The sequence below is a fragment of the Gilbertella persicaria genome, assembly GCF_025201335.1.
Source record: "Gilbertella persicaria strain CBS 190.32 chromosome Unknown B0P05scaffold_6, whole genome shotgun sequence".
NCBI lineage: Eukaryota > Fungi > Mucoromycota > Mucoromycetes > Mucorales > Choanephoraceae > Gilbertella > Gilbertella persicaria.
The window spans coordinates 314,847-328,082 of NW_026251967.1; the positions used below are offsets into that span (position 1 = coordinate 314,847).

Below are 13,236 nucleotides of genomic sequence, written 5' to 3' on the forward strand. Positions count from 1 at the left end.
CTTTGATCGACAAGAGGAGTCACGAGAAGGCAGAATTTTCTCTATTCCCTCCAAAGATATTTCCCCTTAGATCCTAATAATAATAAAAATGTGTTGTCTTGGTGACAACACGCTGTGCACACAAAAAAAAGGGCAAAAAAAAAAATAGAGTTCTAATAGAGTTTAACGTGATGCTATATAGAAATGTTTTATAAATCTAAAAAAGGACCAAATACTATTTGACTATAGAGTTTGATAATAACGCATCTACAAAGCTTAAGTGTTTACTATACTCTTCAAACATTAACCGGCTTTGCACAAAAAAATAAAAATAAAGCTATTGATTGGGCTCCTTATCCCGTAGTATTCAGCCATTTCATCTTATCAAGTTCAACATCAATTAAATGGCTCAAGAGCATCCCCCCGTCTCAAGTCTTCCAACCCCGCAAACTCTCCGCATTAAATGCTAAAAAAGGGAGGGCTAAGCATTCAGCAAATGTTCTTGGTTCAAATGAGTCACACTGATCAAACTATGGGCTGTACTCAAATTAACGTGTACCTGATCTTTTATATAAATATGCTTATTATATTGCTTGCAAGTACTCACAAACACACATTAGATAATAAATAGAGTTCGCGTGTCAAGAGGAATCAGAAACAGAAAAAAAAATTTTCCTCTTGTGTTTAGTTTGTCCAGATGGATCCATTTCACGTTTTATATGGTGTAACATACACGTCTATAATAATAATAAAAAGAATTTGTTGCCTTGGTTAATATTTCACTAAAGAAATATATTTTAATAGGAATTTAAGAGCTTAAGATGACTCTTCTATCAACATTGACATTTCGTTATAGACTTACACTCTTCAGTTTTTGTTTCTAATTGAGTTCAAATAAATAAAACGAGGGATCACGAGGGCTCCCTATCTCATCACCAACGTAATGGCTTGCTGCGATTTGTCAAGTCTGACTTGCTTTTAAGGAATCTCCGAAGAAACGAAAAGAAGAAATAACACTAGTACAGGATGGAAATATATATGCAACTTGTTAAAAGGGTTTCTTTTGACTGTTTATTACAATAATGATATAAAAATGTATTTTCAAGACAAAACGCAAGAGAAATAATAAAACTTGGACATCTATTACAAACTTTATTTCTATATTAAAACAAGGAAACCATTCAAAAAAGGACTAATTCCACCGAGTCAAAAAAAAAAAAAAAGTTTATTGTAAAGTATTACTCAAACTATCTAAAAAAAAAAAGACAAACTTTACCATAATTGTATTACCGATCTACCCTTTTCTTTGAAAAATGAACAAAAGAGAACGAAAATTCAAACCTATAAATCCAACTTTATATATACAAAAAAAAAGAGTTAGTACTTCAAAGCCTACTTCACATTATATTGATGATGGGTAATCGGTAACACTTGTACTTTTTTGATATTCTTCTTGATTTTTTTCTGTTGATATTCCTTTTGTTTTATGCTTCTTGTTACTTGCTTCTCCAGTTTTTATTATTATCTTTATTCGAGACACAGAGACAGACAGAGAGAGGAACGAACTCATAACACTCTTATTTGCTTATTTTTTCATTAAAACAAAAAGAATATCATGAAGAATACCAAACCTAAAAGTTCATGAAAAAAAACAAAGTTAGTAAAACTGTTTGAAAAGAGTAAAAAAAAAAAGGGGGTTAGCGAGAAGACCAATCTTATAAAAAGAGCCATGAAAAAAAAACATTTTTTCGACACTATTAAGACATGGGATACACGCTTTTGTGAGGGTTTGAAGAAGTAAAGAGAGGGAAATCCCACCTCAATACCTCCTTTTGGTTTTTAAGAGTTTATCGTTTCATATAGAATTGATATGAAAAATATAAAATAATAAAAATAAGAAAAAAAAGTCCATTCTAGATTGCTGAAGTTGATATTGTTGGTGTTGCTGGTAATAATGTGATGTCTTTTGTGTTGTATTTTAATAGTGCTTTGTGAGTGTCGGCAAGTTGTCGTTCTAGTTCTAAGATTCTGACTCTACTTCTCTTCTCTTTTGCTTCGACGTTGGCGCGTTCACTCTCGGCAACTGCAGCGCGTAATCTTAATCGTTCATTTTCAGCTTCCAAGTCCATCACACGTTTTTCGAGAGCATCCATCTTCATAGCCTTGCGTTGTCGTGACCTTCTGGCTGCATCAGTGTTTCTTTGTCGTTTTAAAGCAATTAAATCTTGTTGTTGTTCATCTATCGAGTCGTTTCTTGGGCGTTTATTGCTGATGGTGTTGTGATTGCTGGTGTTGTTTTGTTGTAATGATCCAAGTAAAGTGAGAGCTTTGATAAATGGCTGAAGATCAACGGCAGAATTAGATATATCTTGAAGTTCAGCTTTAGGTGTCTCAACCGGTGAGAGAGGCTCGTATTTTAATAAAGGTGTAGAGAGATCAAGAAGAGGGTCCATACGAGGTGTACACTCCGAAATAGGAGGAGAGGCAAGCATCATTTGAGCAGGAGTAGGTGGCATCACAGGAGAAAAAGTAGGCTTGTTATTGTCTTGAGGCAATATGATACCTGATTGACGAAGATCACTTTCCAACCAGTCATCCAAGGAGTCAAAGTTAAGAGTGTCAGTATTTGATGAGTTCATTTTATATACACAAAGAGAATAGAATTATGAATATATGTACAGAATAAATAGGTAAGAAAAGAAAAAAGAAAATGATCGCCTTCAAGTGTGATTTATAGTCCCACGGAGACTGAATGTGTCGAAGGAGTCACAAAATGAGACTGGCTTGTCCCCATGTCGTTTTTTTTTTTTACTGATTATCATTTGAGTTGATTCTCATTGGACCGATATGGACTTCCCCCTTTTTTTTTATTTGAATAACCGTTCCGAGTTGCCCGTCTTTAAATGTACAATTTGTCTATGTAGTAGTTTAAAATTTGATGTAGTTTTTGGATACCGTCTTTTACGAATGGGGAATAATCTTTGGTGATCTGATGGAGAGAAGGCAAACAGTCTTTGTCTGTGATCAATAACTCGGTAAAATGGTTTATTTCAAACCCCAAAGCCTTCTCCCAATGCATTCGACCAACTTTAGTTTCATAGACACAGACTTCTACAAGTACTGACAACGCACGGCAGAGTTCATTGCCACTTGTTAATAATAGGTTCCACAATAGAAATATGTTAGTCATTTTCCTGTGTCATTTACAAAAAAAAAAAAAAAAAAATTTTTCATATACTTACTCTATGTACAAATAACGTAATGGATCATTTAATTTATCTTGTCGATTTACAAGATAGTCCAACAAGTCAACAACAACAATCATGTTGGGTGGCTGACCATCTTTTTCGCGTTCAATCCATTGAATGATATGATGTGCTTCTTGATTTGTCTCTTTCATATGTAAGGCACATATGATAGCTCGTAATTGGTGTATATTTTCTACTCGGCTATTATCTTTACCATGTTAGACAAATAGGCGAAAAATCCTTTTTCAAAAATAAATTACCAAACTTGGATGGAGTTCAGCCAAAACCGTTCCTCGGGTGGGATGCGACGAGTATGGATAGACATGACTCTGTTTTTAACTGTATCTTGGAATACATCTGGTTCCTTGGCAAGAACTAAAGCCCATGGTCTTGTTACACTTTGAAATCCTTCTCCAAGTTGAACGCTTATTTCTGTCTTTAAATGATTAGCGTTTTGTTTCAAAGTTTTTATGAGCAAGTCAAGAAGTTCTCTGTATAAATATATAAATATCTTTTTTGTGTAAATTAAAAAAAACTTTTTTTTTTCTCTTACGAAGAATAAGTTGGTGTATCATTAAAATGAAAGAAGCTGCTAGTTGTATCAACCATTATTGATCAATAGACGCGATCTTGAATAAGAAAAAAAATTAGAAAAAGAGAGAGAGAGAGAGAGAGAGAGAAAAAAATTCTGCGGCTATTTTTTTTATGCAAATGAGAAGAATGATTTATTGATTTTAAGCTTCAAAATCAAACATATAAGTGCTCCTAAAATATAAAGAGCACCAGAAAATATCTGCACGCCAATATAGCTTTGTTCAGGTGTAATTTGTTGAATGGCCGAGGCAACAGGAGCACCAATACCGCCTATTGAACTAGCAATAAATAGAATTGATAGACCATAAGAAACATTTTCAACCCCAACAACCATTGTGGTAATGGGAGCCGCAAGTATATAATAAACGCCGCCAGTAAAACCAAACAATGCTGCAAATAACATAATGGATCCAAAGGTCTTTGCAAAGGGCCAAATGAGCGTACAAAAAAGACCAGTGGCAGTAGAAGCAATGATATACATGTTGATGCGTCCAACACGGTCTGCAATGTAACCAATCACTAGACGACCCACTGCATTGGTAGCCAAGGCAACACCAACAATGACGGATGAATCGGCAGAGCTTATATTGTATGTTGTGCAGTATTTTGGTATATAGAAAAGCGGGATTGTGTATCCTGCACTAGAAATAACCAAGCCATAGAGTGCAATAACAAAATCGATGTTTTTGAATAATGAGAACTTGATAGGTGAGCGAATAGGCTGTTTCACCTTTTCTGGTGGCAAATTGGATCGGATGAGGCAAGCAGCAATCATACTTATGCTGAACGCAATAAGGCCAATAATACGATAGGTCCAGGGAAGACCATACTTTGTAATTAAAAAGTTAGTGAGAGGACTAAGCACTAAGCCTAATAATAAAGCATTAAGCAATATGCTCTCGTTTAATAATCTTAATCTTACCTCCTAGCCCTGTTCCTGAAGCACTCAGTCCCATTGCTGTAGCACGTCTCGTTGTAAACCATTGAGAAATAGCATTCACGGTAGTCATATAAACTAAAGAGCCACCCGTACCAAAAAGCAAAGCTTGTGTTAGGTAAAGATGCCACACTTCAGTACTAAAGCTAGCTAAAATGAGTGCCGATGATATTATGGTGCCCCCTACAACCATTGCCACCCGAATTCCATAGCTAGCTAGAATTGAACCAATAGGTGCAAACAAGTTGATGCAAATAAGTGCAAGAGAACCAACACCCATAAGCTCCATTGTCGTTGTCTTATTGTTGAGTATGCTAGTGGCATATGCATTTGAAAACACACCTCAAAAAACACTTAATTTATAGAAGTAAAATCAAAGTATACTTACCCCAGATTGAACAGGTACCAAACATAACAAAATTGATCAAAAAACCTACAAAGGCAATGACCCTAACAGAGATAAATACATTAATATTTTCTGTATTTATTTACAAGTCATTACCATCCATAGCCACCATTAGGAATAATATGACTTGAGTTTTCTTCATCTAATCAGGAATTGAGTATGCTTCAATAGAGATATTGCATAATACTCACTTATTTCTTGCGACTGTATTGAGACTGAATTGGAGTCTTCTATATGATGAATGACTTCAACCCTTCTTTCTATTTTTTCCAAATCATAGTAATTTTTACTGTCTACATCTTCTCTCTTATCTGATAAAGCCAATGAGTTTGATTTCAAATTAGCCATGATTCTTTTATCTTCAACATGTATTTAAAAAAAGAAGAAAAAGTCGAAAACATTTTATAATGTTTTTTTGCAGATCAACAAGTACTCCATATAGCCCTTCCTCTTTGTCCCTGCATATTTGTACATAATCTGGAATTCGTTATAAGAATGTAATTATTTTATTAAGCAGTAGTTGTAGACAGTTATATATACTTTACAAAAAAGAAATACAATAAATAGGAAATGCTAGAAATACACTTCTTTAAGGTTTATCCTTGGAATATTGGTAAGAAGAAACAGGAGTTGATCGAGATACTATATCCTCCTCTATATCAATCATTTGCTCCTTTTCCATATTATCATAAATATTTTTGCCCTTGTGAATAACCAGTTCAATTTCTCGAATAATATCATTATCATAAGGGTGGTATTGGTGCAGATAATGTTTGGCAATCACACGAGGAATGAAGCAGGCAACAATTGTCAATATGAGAATAAGCCAGTAAGATCCTGTGCCAAATAAGCGAACATGACCAGCGAAAATAAAGGTGTTGAATTGCGAATAAATGCCTACAAATGCATAATAGACTAGAATTGACAGACTGATCACCAATGCTTGGATCCATGTGTAACTATAGAGAGAGAAGACGACAAAGAAATTGGCTACGCAGACAGCAATACTAGATACAATAGTACCAATTTCATAAAGACCATTGGCATCATAGCCATGGGGGTCAATACCACCACCCACAAGAAGCATATAAGGGAAAAAGAAACATACGGAAGATTGGTAAATAGAGTCAAGAATAGTTAGCCAGAATCTCCAGGTTTTGAACTTGTCGTTTCTCAGACCCATACGGTAAAGTTCAGGATACTTGAGAGATAATTTAGCACTCAAGTCTTGATCCCAAATACCCAAAAAGATGATAGGCAAGGATGTAAAGACCACATTGTATAATGTAACTAAGGCATATTCAAACACCATACTACCGTTAAATCTATTATAGGGATAAGTCAACCTGTCTTTAAACAAACAACATTACTTACTGGCAGAAAATCTGATACCAGAACAGGACAAAGGTCCAAACAATATTCTTAAAGAAGAAACCCATAATCATTTCAGCAGTACGGAGATAAGACCATCGGCCATGAACTAATAAAAGCTTTCTCAAGAACCTGAATTGGGCAATGGCATAATCAGAGGCCATGACAGCTTGTCTACCTTCTACACCAGAAATACCAACACCCACATTAGCTTCTTGAATCATAGAAACATCATTTGCACCATCACCAATAGCCAGCGTCATCACCTTGAGGCCCTTTTTAACCATGCGAACAACTTGTGCCTTTTGTTTGGGACTCACACGACAACAAATAACACTAGCGCATTGCATACCAATAGCAAGCACTTTGCTTCTTGTAGCATCTTCTAAAGCATATTTCAAAGTAGTGCCATCAATGACCAATGCGTATTTTCTATCGCCATTAGCAGCAGCGGTATCTGTCTCGGCTTCCTTGCTCAGTTTTTGAAGTGTATCATCCAACATTTGAGCAGTCTCTGCACGATTAGAAGAACGCAAGATAAGCAATTCCATATCAGTTGTCAAGAGATTACAAGAAAATCCAATGTTAATAGCAGTTTCTGTTTTATCACCTGTCAAGACCCACAGTTTGATACCAGACTTGGAAAGTTCAGCAATGGTTTCGGGTACACCATGTTGAAGACGATCTTCAATGGCAGTGCCACCCATCAATAACATGTTTTGCTCAATTTCTTCACTGACAGCATCGACACGCTCTTCACGGTTGACAAGACTTGATGAAGCTTCTTGGAATCGCTTGTTCCATGGTTTGTATTCTTCAGGAGAGATAAAGCGGTAAGAAAGACAAAGTGTACGTAACCCTTCGTTTGCAAACTGTTCCAAATCTCTTGTAGTGGCATCTCTGAGTTCTTGTTGTTGCTTTTCTAGTTCTGTTTGTGTACCAAAGTCGGTACAAAGACGTTCAAAAATGACAGAATCGGCGCCTTTGCAGAGCAAGACAATATGGTCACTATCCGAGGGTTGAATGATGACACTCATGCGCTTTCTAGTTGAGTTGAATTCCAATACGTTCAACAGCGTAAATGACTTCTCTTCACCTTTGACTTCAATAAATATCTTGCTGCCGTCACGACGCAAGAACACAAAACCCAAATCTCTAGCAGTAGCAACAAGAGCAGCTTCATCAGGCGATTGTGCCTTGTATTCAATGTAATCTGGATTTTCTTTATCAGGCTGCTCAGCAATCACAGTGTGACAGAGCGCCAATGTTTGATAAAAGTGAGTGATGGCTGCAGATTGTCCAGACTCTTGTTCAAGGTCATCAAAAAGTTGAGGATCCACAAATGTTGGGTTAGGACCAATATGTGTGTTTTTGAAAAGTTTTGCTTGCTTTTCGAACATGGTTTTCTTCAACTTTTCCATTTCTGCAGCATCTGGCATGAAGGGTTCAGATGTGTGGTTCAATTCATCCAAGGTGACATTGTCCATGTTATCAGCATCAAGCATAATATCAGACTGACCATAATGGTGTCTACTTTGTTGACGTTTCAAAGCACCCATTGTAGCTTCTGTTGTAGCAATACCATAGCACACACCATTAATTGTACATTTTCTGTATTCCATGACATTTTGAGTCAATGTACCAGTCTTGTCTGAAAAGATGTATTCAATTTGGCCTAGATCGTCTGAAATGTTCCATGTTTTGGGAATGCAAGGTGTGTCGGTTTCTTCATGATACATGTCCAGATCGGCAAAAATAAAATAAGCCTATTATAGGATGATTAATTATGTCATTGCACATCATTAATAACTTACACCCAATGTTTTGACAATCTCGACAGAAATATACAGTGAAATAGGCACGATATTTTGGTACAAAATGAGTGTAACCCTAATTTCAAGCAGAGATTATTAACCAATACTTAACAATATAGTAATTTACCAGAATGTAAGGAACCCAGAATAAGAAGCGTTTGACCCCTCAATATTATAATCAAAGTAACGTGAAGATCCATTACCCGTGAATTGGACACTATCTAAAATAGAACTCACGATACAAAGAATAGCCAAGATGACAAAATTAGCAACAACCTAAACAAAAAAGTAAGTGATACAATAGTATTCAGCTATTGCTTACGTGAGGATTAGTGGCCTTGGCTATTTTACTACGTTTTGAAGGTGTGCGACCTGTGTTCATCATAATCTTGGTATCATTTCCTGTATAGACAACAACACCAATGGCCCATTCTGTATTTCTAAGCACACAGCCTCTAAGCAAAATGTTGTTGTACGTCACAGCATCAGCCTTTTCATGCGATACACCTGATCGAACTGTATTTGTTTCGTCTGAATCAATCTGCCAACGCAATACTGCATTATACTGATAAATATTGACGTGAGGTGGCTCACTTTCAATGTAAAATCGGGCTTCTTCACAATCATGTTCTGTGCGGAGACCAGAGGTACCTGGCAAACCTTGACGCTGCTTCAAGTTAGTTTCACCATCTAAATTCTGTGTCTCGATATAGCAGACGTTATCAGCTTCTGAAGTTGATAGAATCACAATGTCAGCCGGGATATCTTGATCGTTCTTGATCATCACATAGTCACCCACTTGAAGTTCTTTCCATTTAATGTTGGCCCATTTTACTTGACAACTAGGCGCAGTGTCACCGGCACCACTTGCTGTGGGGTGCAAAGAAGGTCTACGCGCATCTTCACTTTCTTCTATGATTCGACTGTGTCTATGATGTGCAGTCTCTTGTGTGGGTAAACGGTAAAGTACAGAGTGAGGAATAGCGCCTGGTCGATAGGGTCTTTTTGTTTGTGGAGTGTTCAAGTTGCTTTTGCTGAAAATACTTGATACACTAGAACGAATTGTATCTGATCGTTTTCGAACAGTGGTCATCAATGTTTTTGGAGGAGGCGTTGGTGGGGAATAACTCGATTGTTCAGCATCAGTCAAAGGCAAACAATCTTCTGATGCTTTCAAATTGAGCTGATCTGCGGCTTTTTTTCTTGTGCAAGAGCTGAGGATGACTTCGCCTGTCGATAGCTGTGTGCATACTTGTTTTCTGAACCTGATAAAACTGAGAAGAAGCCGATGATAACATGCAGATAATACCAAGGGCCTCTTGTCACTTCGGGAACATTGACGTTCTTCCAATTGGACAATCGTAACACAAGCGAGTTGTTGACTTTATCATCACTTTGGTTTCTTTTCCAGTCTTCAATGGCATCTTTAATGGCTGTAATGATTAAAATTGCAATAAGTGGTAATGCTGACACAGCAGGCTCTGTCACACCAAACAATGGGATACATTGTAAAATCACCAGAAATAAGAAGTACAGGTTGGCAACGTTTCGGAATTGCTCAAAGAGGTTTTTAGGTACAAAAGAAATAGGTGTATATTTGGCTGTTCGCACACGGTTATTTGCATAGTTGCGATGAATACGCCTTCCTTTTTGGTCATATTCTGAAGCTGGTAATTCCATGTTTACATAAATATTTCGTCTAAGTTGCATGTAAGAGGAAGTTGAGTCCACTCGCCTCAAGTCATTATTTGGCCGGTCATCGTTTTCGTTATCAACCTTTTCCTTCTTTTTTGAAAGAAATGGTAGCTTCATATTTTTTTTATACAAGACTATTACTGCTCTTATTCAAGTAAAAAGAAATAAATAACATCAACAAAAGCAAGAAAAAAAAGATGAAAAAACTTAATTTAAGCTACTGCTCTTGAAATAATAATTTTTTTGTGTCTGTACTACATGGAATTGTATTTTCTTTTCAAACTCGCTGCTCCGGCTAAATACACTGTCCGTCAATAAATGAAACTATTGTTGTTGGTTCTTCTGTAATTTATTAAATTGATAATTATGACCCGTGTGTATATATATATTTAGGAAGAACTATTTATACTATATATATGCTATTCTTTGGCTTTCTTATTGGTAAAAAAAAAAAAAAAAGTTGGCTTAAAATGATTTTACCTCAAACGCAGAAAATACGGATTTTTACGGCTAACAAATTTACCGGTTTATGATCTTCCAGTAAAATGATTTGCACCTTGGATTAATACCCAGTTTGGAAATTCATATGTTTATAAATCTACTCCTTCCTCTCTTTATATATATACATGACTCCTTTAACGATGCAGTTCTGACAACGACACTGTGTCAAATACAATGTGCATATTTCTCTCTTTCTGAAATTCAATGGACCCGAAAAGAGAGACACCGGCAAAACGTCTCTTTCTCAACCTCAAACAAAAAATAAAATACCGGATTCTGAAAAAACCAAAAACGGTACCTAATGACGAATGTAAATAAATGCGGGTAGTTGCCATGGGTTTCCGGTGATCCTCTTCAATTTTCATTCCGCACATCTTGGGCTCCTGCAAAAGTAGCATCATCATATTTCCGCAGAGACGATCTTAATTGATAGTCATTTGAACTAAAAAAAAATATATATATATATATATATCTCATGTTCAATCGAGACCAGAATAACTTTGTCTTACTTGTTACATGCTCGAAAATACTAACATGTATAGTTGTCATTTAGAAGGCTCAAGATAATACCTATATAGTTGCATTTAGGTCCAGTAAGACTGGATGTAGTAGTACAGTTTCGGCTGTATTAATTGAGAAAAGTTTGCACAAACGATAATACATAATAGAAATTAGGCTCAAATGAAAGCTTTCTGACAAGAATACAAATTTAAGAATTGATTGACGAATTTGCCAACGGCTAGGAGCATTTCTTCTATTCCAGAAAAAAAAACATACACATTGGTTTTGAGCAACAGTAACTTGAAAACATTTTACAAGGAAGTCTACAGTTCATCAAGTACACCTATTTGTAGACCGAGACTTAAGGAAAAGGCAATGGTTTATTTGTAGATAAAACTATTTATATTTAACATGATAAAACAGAGTATGTTCAATTCAACATAATCTTGCTCTCATTGGCATTTCAAAGTCTATCTAACATAGAAAACTTTCTTTTTGAGACATCACTATCAGTGATTTACATAGCAAAAAGTGCTTTATTCTGAACGTAAATGCTGTTAAATGTTTGTAAAGAATATGAATTTGTTAAAGTTTTTATTTAAACAATTTAACGAGAGGTGGCAGCGGCCTTAGGAGCGAAACCCTTGGCTTGTTGCTTGCTAACCTTAGGTTGAGAGCCCTATAAAATAATTAGAATACGCACATACACACCTATAATATAACTTACAGCAGGGTTGGCAGCCTTCTTGGCAGCAGCAGCGGCCTTCTTGGCTTCCTTGGACTTGGTGATAGCAGCTTGACGAGCAGCAGCACGAGCATCAGGCTTTTGGTTACGCTTAGCACGGATAGCATCCCAAGAGGCACCAACAACAGCACGTTCGTGCTTGACAGTACGACGAGAACGCTTCTTTTGGACTTCTTCGGTGATACCCTTCTTGTTCAAACGACGGTAGATAACAGTCCATCTGATCTTACGGGGGTTCAAACGTTGAAGGAAGTAAGAGGCAGCCTTACCGTTGATGAAACGGAAAGTCTATAGAGTAATGTTAGTCAATGACACGATCTAATCTCTTTTCTCTCTCTCTCTCTCTCTCTCTCTCTCTCTCTCTCTCTCTCTCTTTTTTTCATTTTCTCGATGCTTACTCTATACAGAAAAAAGGAACATGAGTACAACATTCCTTTAGACACGGAAGTTATGTAACTTACCTAGAGTCAACACGGACGTAAGTCTTACCCTTGGCAGGATAGATCTTGTGACCAGAGAAGGAACAAATCTCAAGCCTGTCATAAAGAGAAAAAAAATGTCAGCATTCGATTCATCCATTGTATCTTTTGTTCATCCAAATCTTGGCGTCAAGATGTTGTCTTGTATTGATGGATACGTTACTTCATTGTTTAAATGGGTGCTTATGGGAGCTGAAAGAGGGAGTACTATAATCTGCGTTCAGTTACTTGTATGTATGGAAGGCGTCTGTTCCGGCCTTTTAACTTTCGGACCGGATATGAGTTTGTAAATCCGCACTGATGCGAGTCCCGAATTTAAACGCTGTGTGGCATTGATTCGAAGGGCAAAGACTTTTGACTAAAGAAGGGATGTGCCCAAAAAAAAAAAATTGGCCAGTTTGAAATGAAAATGGTTGTTTAAGAAGAATTGAAGAAAAAGTAAAAGAGGTATGAAATGAATCAGGGAACCCTTTTTCAGCTATTTCGCTTGTCATTTGATTCCACTGCTTGACTTTACGAATAGCTGTTGACTTGGAGAGCCCTACCTTTCTACCCGCTTCACTGATAGACATATTCTCAAACTCCTGCAACAAATTGATCAAATTGACTACCTTTGCTTCGTTCTTGGTAATGTATGATCCCCTTTCCTTCTTCACTACATCAAGGGAGGGCTCCTTCGAGTGAGGTTTGGTCTTCCTCTTAGCTTCTTTTTGTGCTGCATTTACTGCTGCAGTTTCTTCCCAGTCCATATATGATTATATCATCACAGGCACTGTCTCACTGTCAAAATTGTATTCTTCGTTCATGTTAAGCAATATGAAAAAATTCAAGAAGAGAAAAAGAAGAGAGAATTTGGCCAATCCTCATTACATTTCTGTATTGGTGACCCATTTTCGTACTGACCCATTTTCAAATTATGATCCATTTTCATTTCAAACTGGCCAATTTTTTTTTTTTTTGGGCCAA

At 36.6% G+C, this 13,236-nt stretch overlaps 5 protein-coding genes across 5 annotated transcripts; all 5 read right to left on the minus strand.

Annotated features, from left to right (window-relative positions):
- Positions 1-1,892: 1,892 nt before the first annotated feature.
- Positions 1,893-2,471, minus strand: B0P05DRAFT_463777 (uncharacterized protein; the record flags this gene model as incomplete). Its single annotated transcript, XM_051574186.1, has 1 exon — positions 1,893-2,471. The coding sequence occupies one exon, from the start codon at positions 2,469-2,471 to the stop codon at positions 1,893-1,895; it is 579 nt and encodes a 192-aa protein (XP_051438106.1).
- A 407-nt stretch (positions 2,472-2,878) lies between these two features.
- On the minus strand, positions 2,879-3,955 carry B0P05DRAFT_594309 (uncharacterized protein; the record flags this gene model as incomplete). Its single annotated transcript, XM_051583070.1, has 4 exons — positions 3,781-3,955; positions 3,488-3,718; positions 3,222-3,428; positions 2,879-3,173 (listed from the first exon to the last, which is right to left on the minus strand). Exons 1-4 carry the CDS (start codon positions 3,834-3,836, stop codon positions 2,879-2,881), a joined length of 789 nt encoding a protein of 262 aa, XP_051438107.1. The 5' UTR covers positions 3,837-3,955.
- On the minus strand, positions 3,906-5,555 carry B0P05DRAFT_504558 (major facilitator superfamily domain-containing protein). The gene is made up of 5 exons (XM_051575494.1): positions 5,356-5,555; positions 5,261-5,306; positions 5,147-5,208; positions 4,744-5,100; positions 3,906-4,691 (listed from the first exon to the last, which is right to left on the minus strand). Exons 1-5 carry the CDS (start codon positions 5,510-5,512, stop codon positions 3,931-3,933), a joined length of 1,383 nt encoding a protein of 460 aa, XP_051438108.1. The 5' UTR covers positions 5,513-5,555; the 3' UTR covers positions 3,906-3,930.
- A 92-nt stretch (positions 5,556-5,647) lies between these two features.
- Positions 5,648-10,240, minus strand: B0P05DRAFT_528406 (uncharacterized protein). The gene is made up of 6 exons (XM_051576637.1): positions 9,575-10,240; positions 8,672-9,551; positions 8,477-8,625; positions 8,350-8,425; positions 6,539-8,301; positions 5,648-6,489 (listed from the first exon to the last, which is right to left on the minus strand). Exons 1-6 carry the CDS (start codon positions 10,057-10,059, stop codon positions 5,754-5,756), a joined length of 4,089 nt encoding a protein of 1,362 aa, XP_051438109.1. The 5' UTR covers positions 10,060-10,240; the 3' UTR covers positions 5,648-5,753.
- Positions 10,241-11,653: 1,413 nt separating this feature from the next.
- On the minus strand, positions 11,654-12,329 carry B0P05DRAFT_463491 (ribosomal protein L24e-domain-containing protein; the record flags this gene model as incomplete). The annotated part of the gene is made up of 3 exons (XM_051574169.1): positions 11,654-11,725; positions 11,774-12,079; positions 12,270-12,329. Coding segments are annotated over 3 exons (438 nt in total), but the record flags the coding sequence as incomplete, so codon positions are not given.
- Positions 12,330-13,236: the final 907 nt, after the last annotated feature.

What these genes read in the sequence shown, in the direction of transcription:
- B0P05DRAFT_504558 (XM_051575494.1), bottom strand. Translation starts at nt 5,512, where the DNA reads ATGGCTAATTTGAAATCAAACTCATTGGCTTTATCAGATAAGAGAGAA. An exon ending in AATACAGTCGCAAGAAATAA is followed by an intron (nt 5,307 to 5,355) that starts GTGAGTATTATG and finishes ATTCCTGATTAG; the next exon opens with ATGAAGAAAACTCAAGTCAT. An exon ending in CCTAATGGTGGCTATGGATG is followed by an intron (nt 5,209 to 5,260) that starts GTAATGACTTGT and finishes TATCTCTGTTAG; the next exon opens with GGTCATTGCCTTTGTAGGTT.
- B0P05DRAFT_528406 (XM_051576637.1), bottom strand. Translation starts at nt 10,059, where the DNA reads ATGCAACTTAGACGAAATATTTATGTAAACATGGAATTACCAGCTTCA. An exon ending in TCTGGGTTCCTTACATTCTG is followed by an intron (nt 8,426 to 8,476) that starts GTAAATTACTAT and finishes GCTTGAAATTAG; the next exon opens with GGTTACACTCATTTTGTACC. An exon ending in TGGTATCAGATTTTCTGCCA is followed by an intron (nt 6,490 to 6,538) that starts GTAAGTAATGTT and finishes TCCCTATAATAG; the next exon opens with ATTTAACGGTAGTATGGTGT.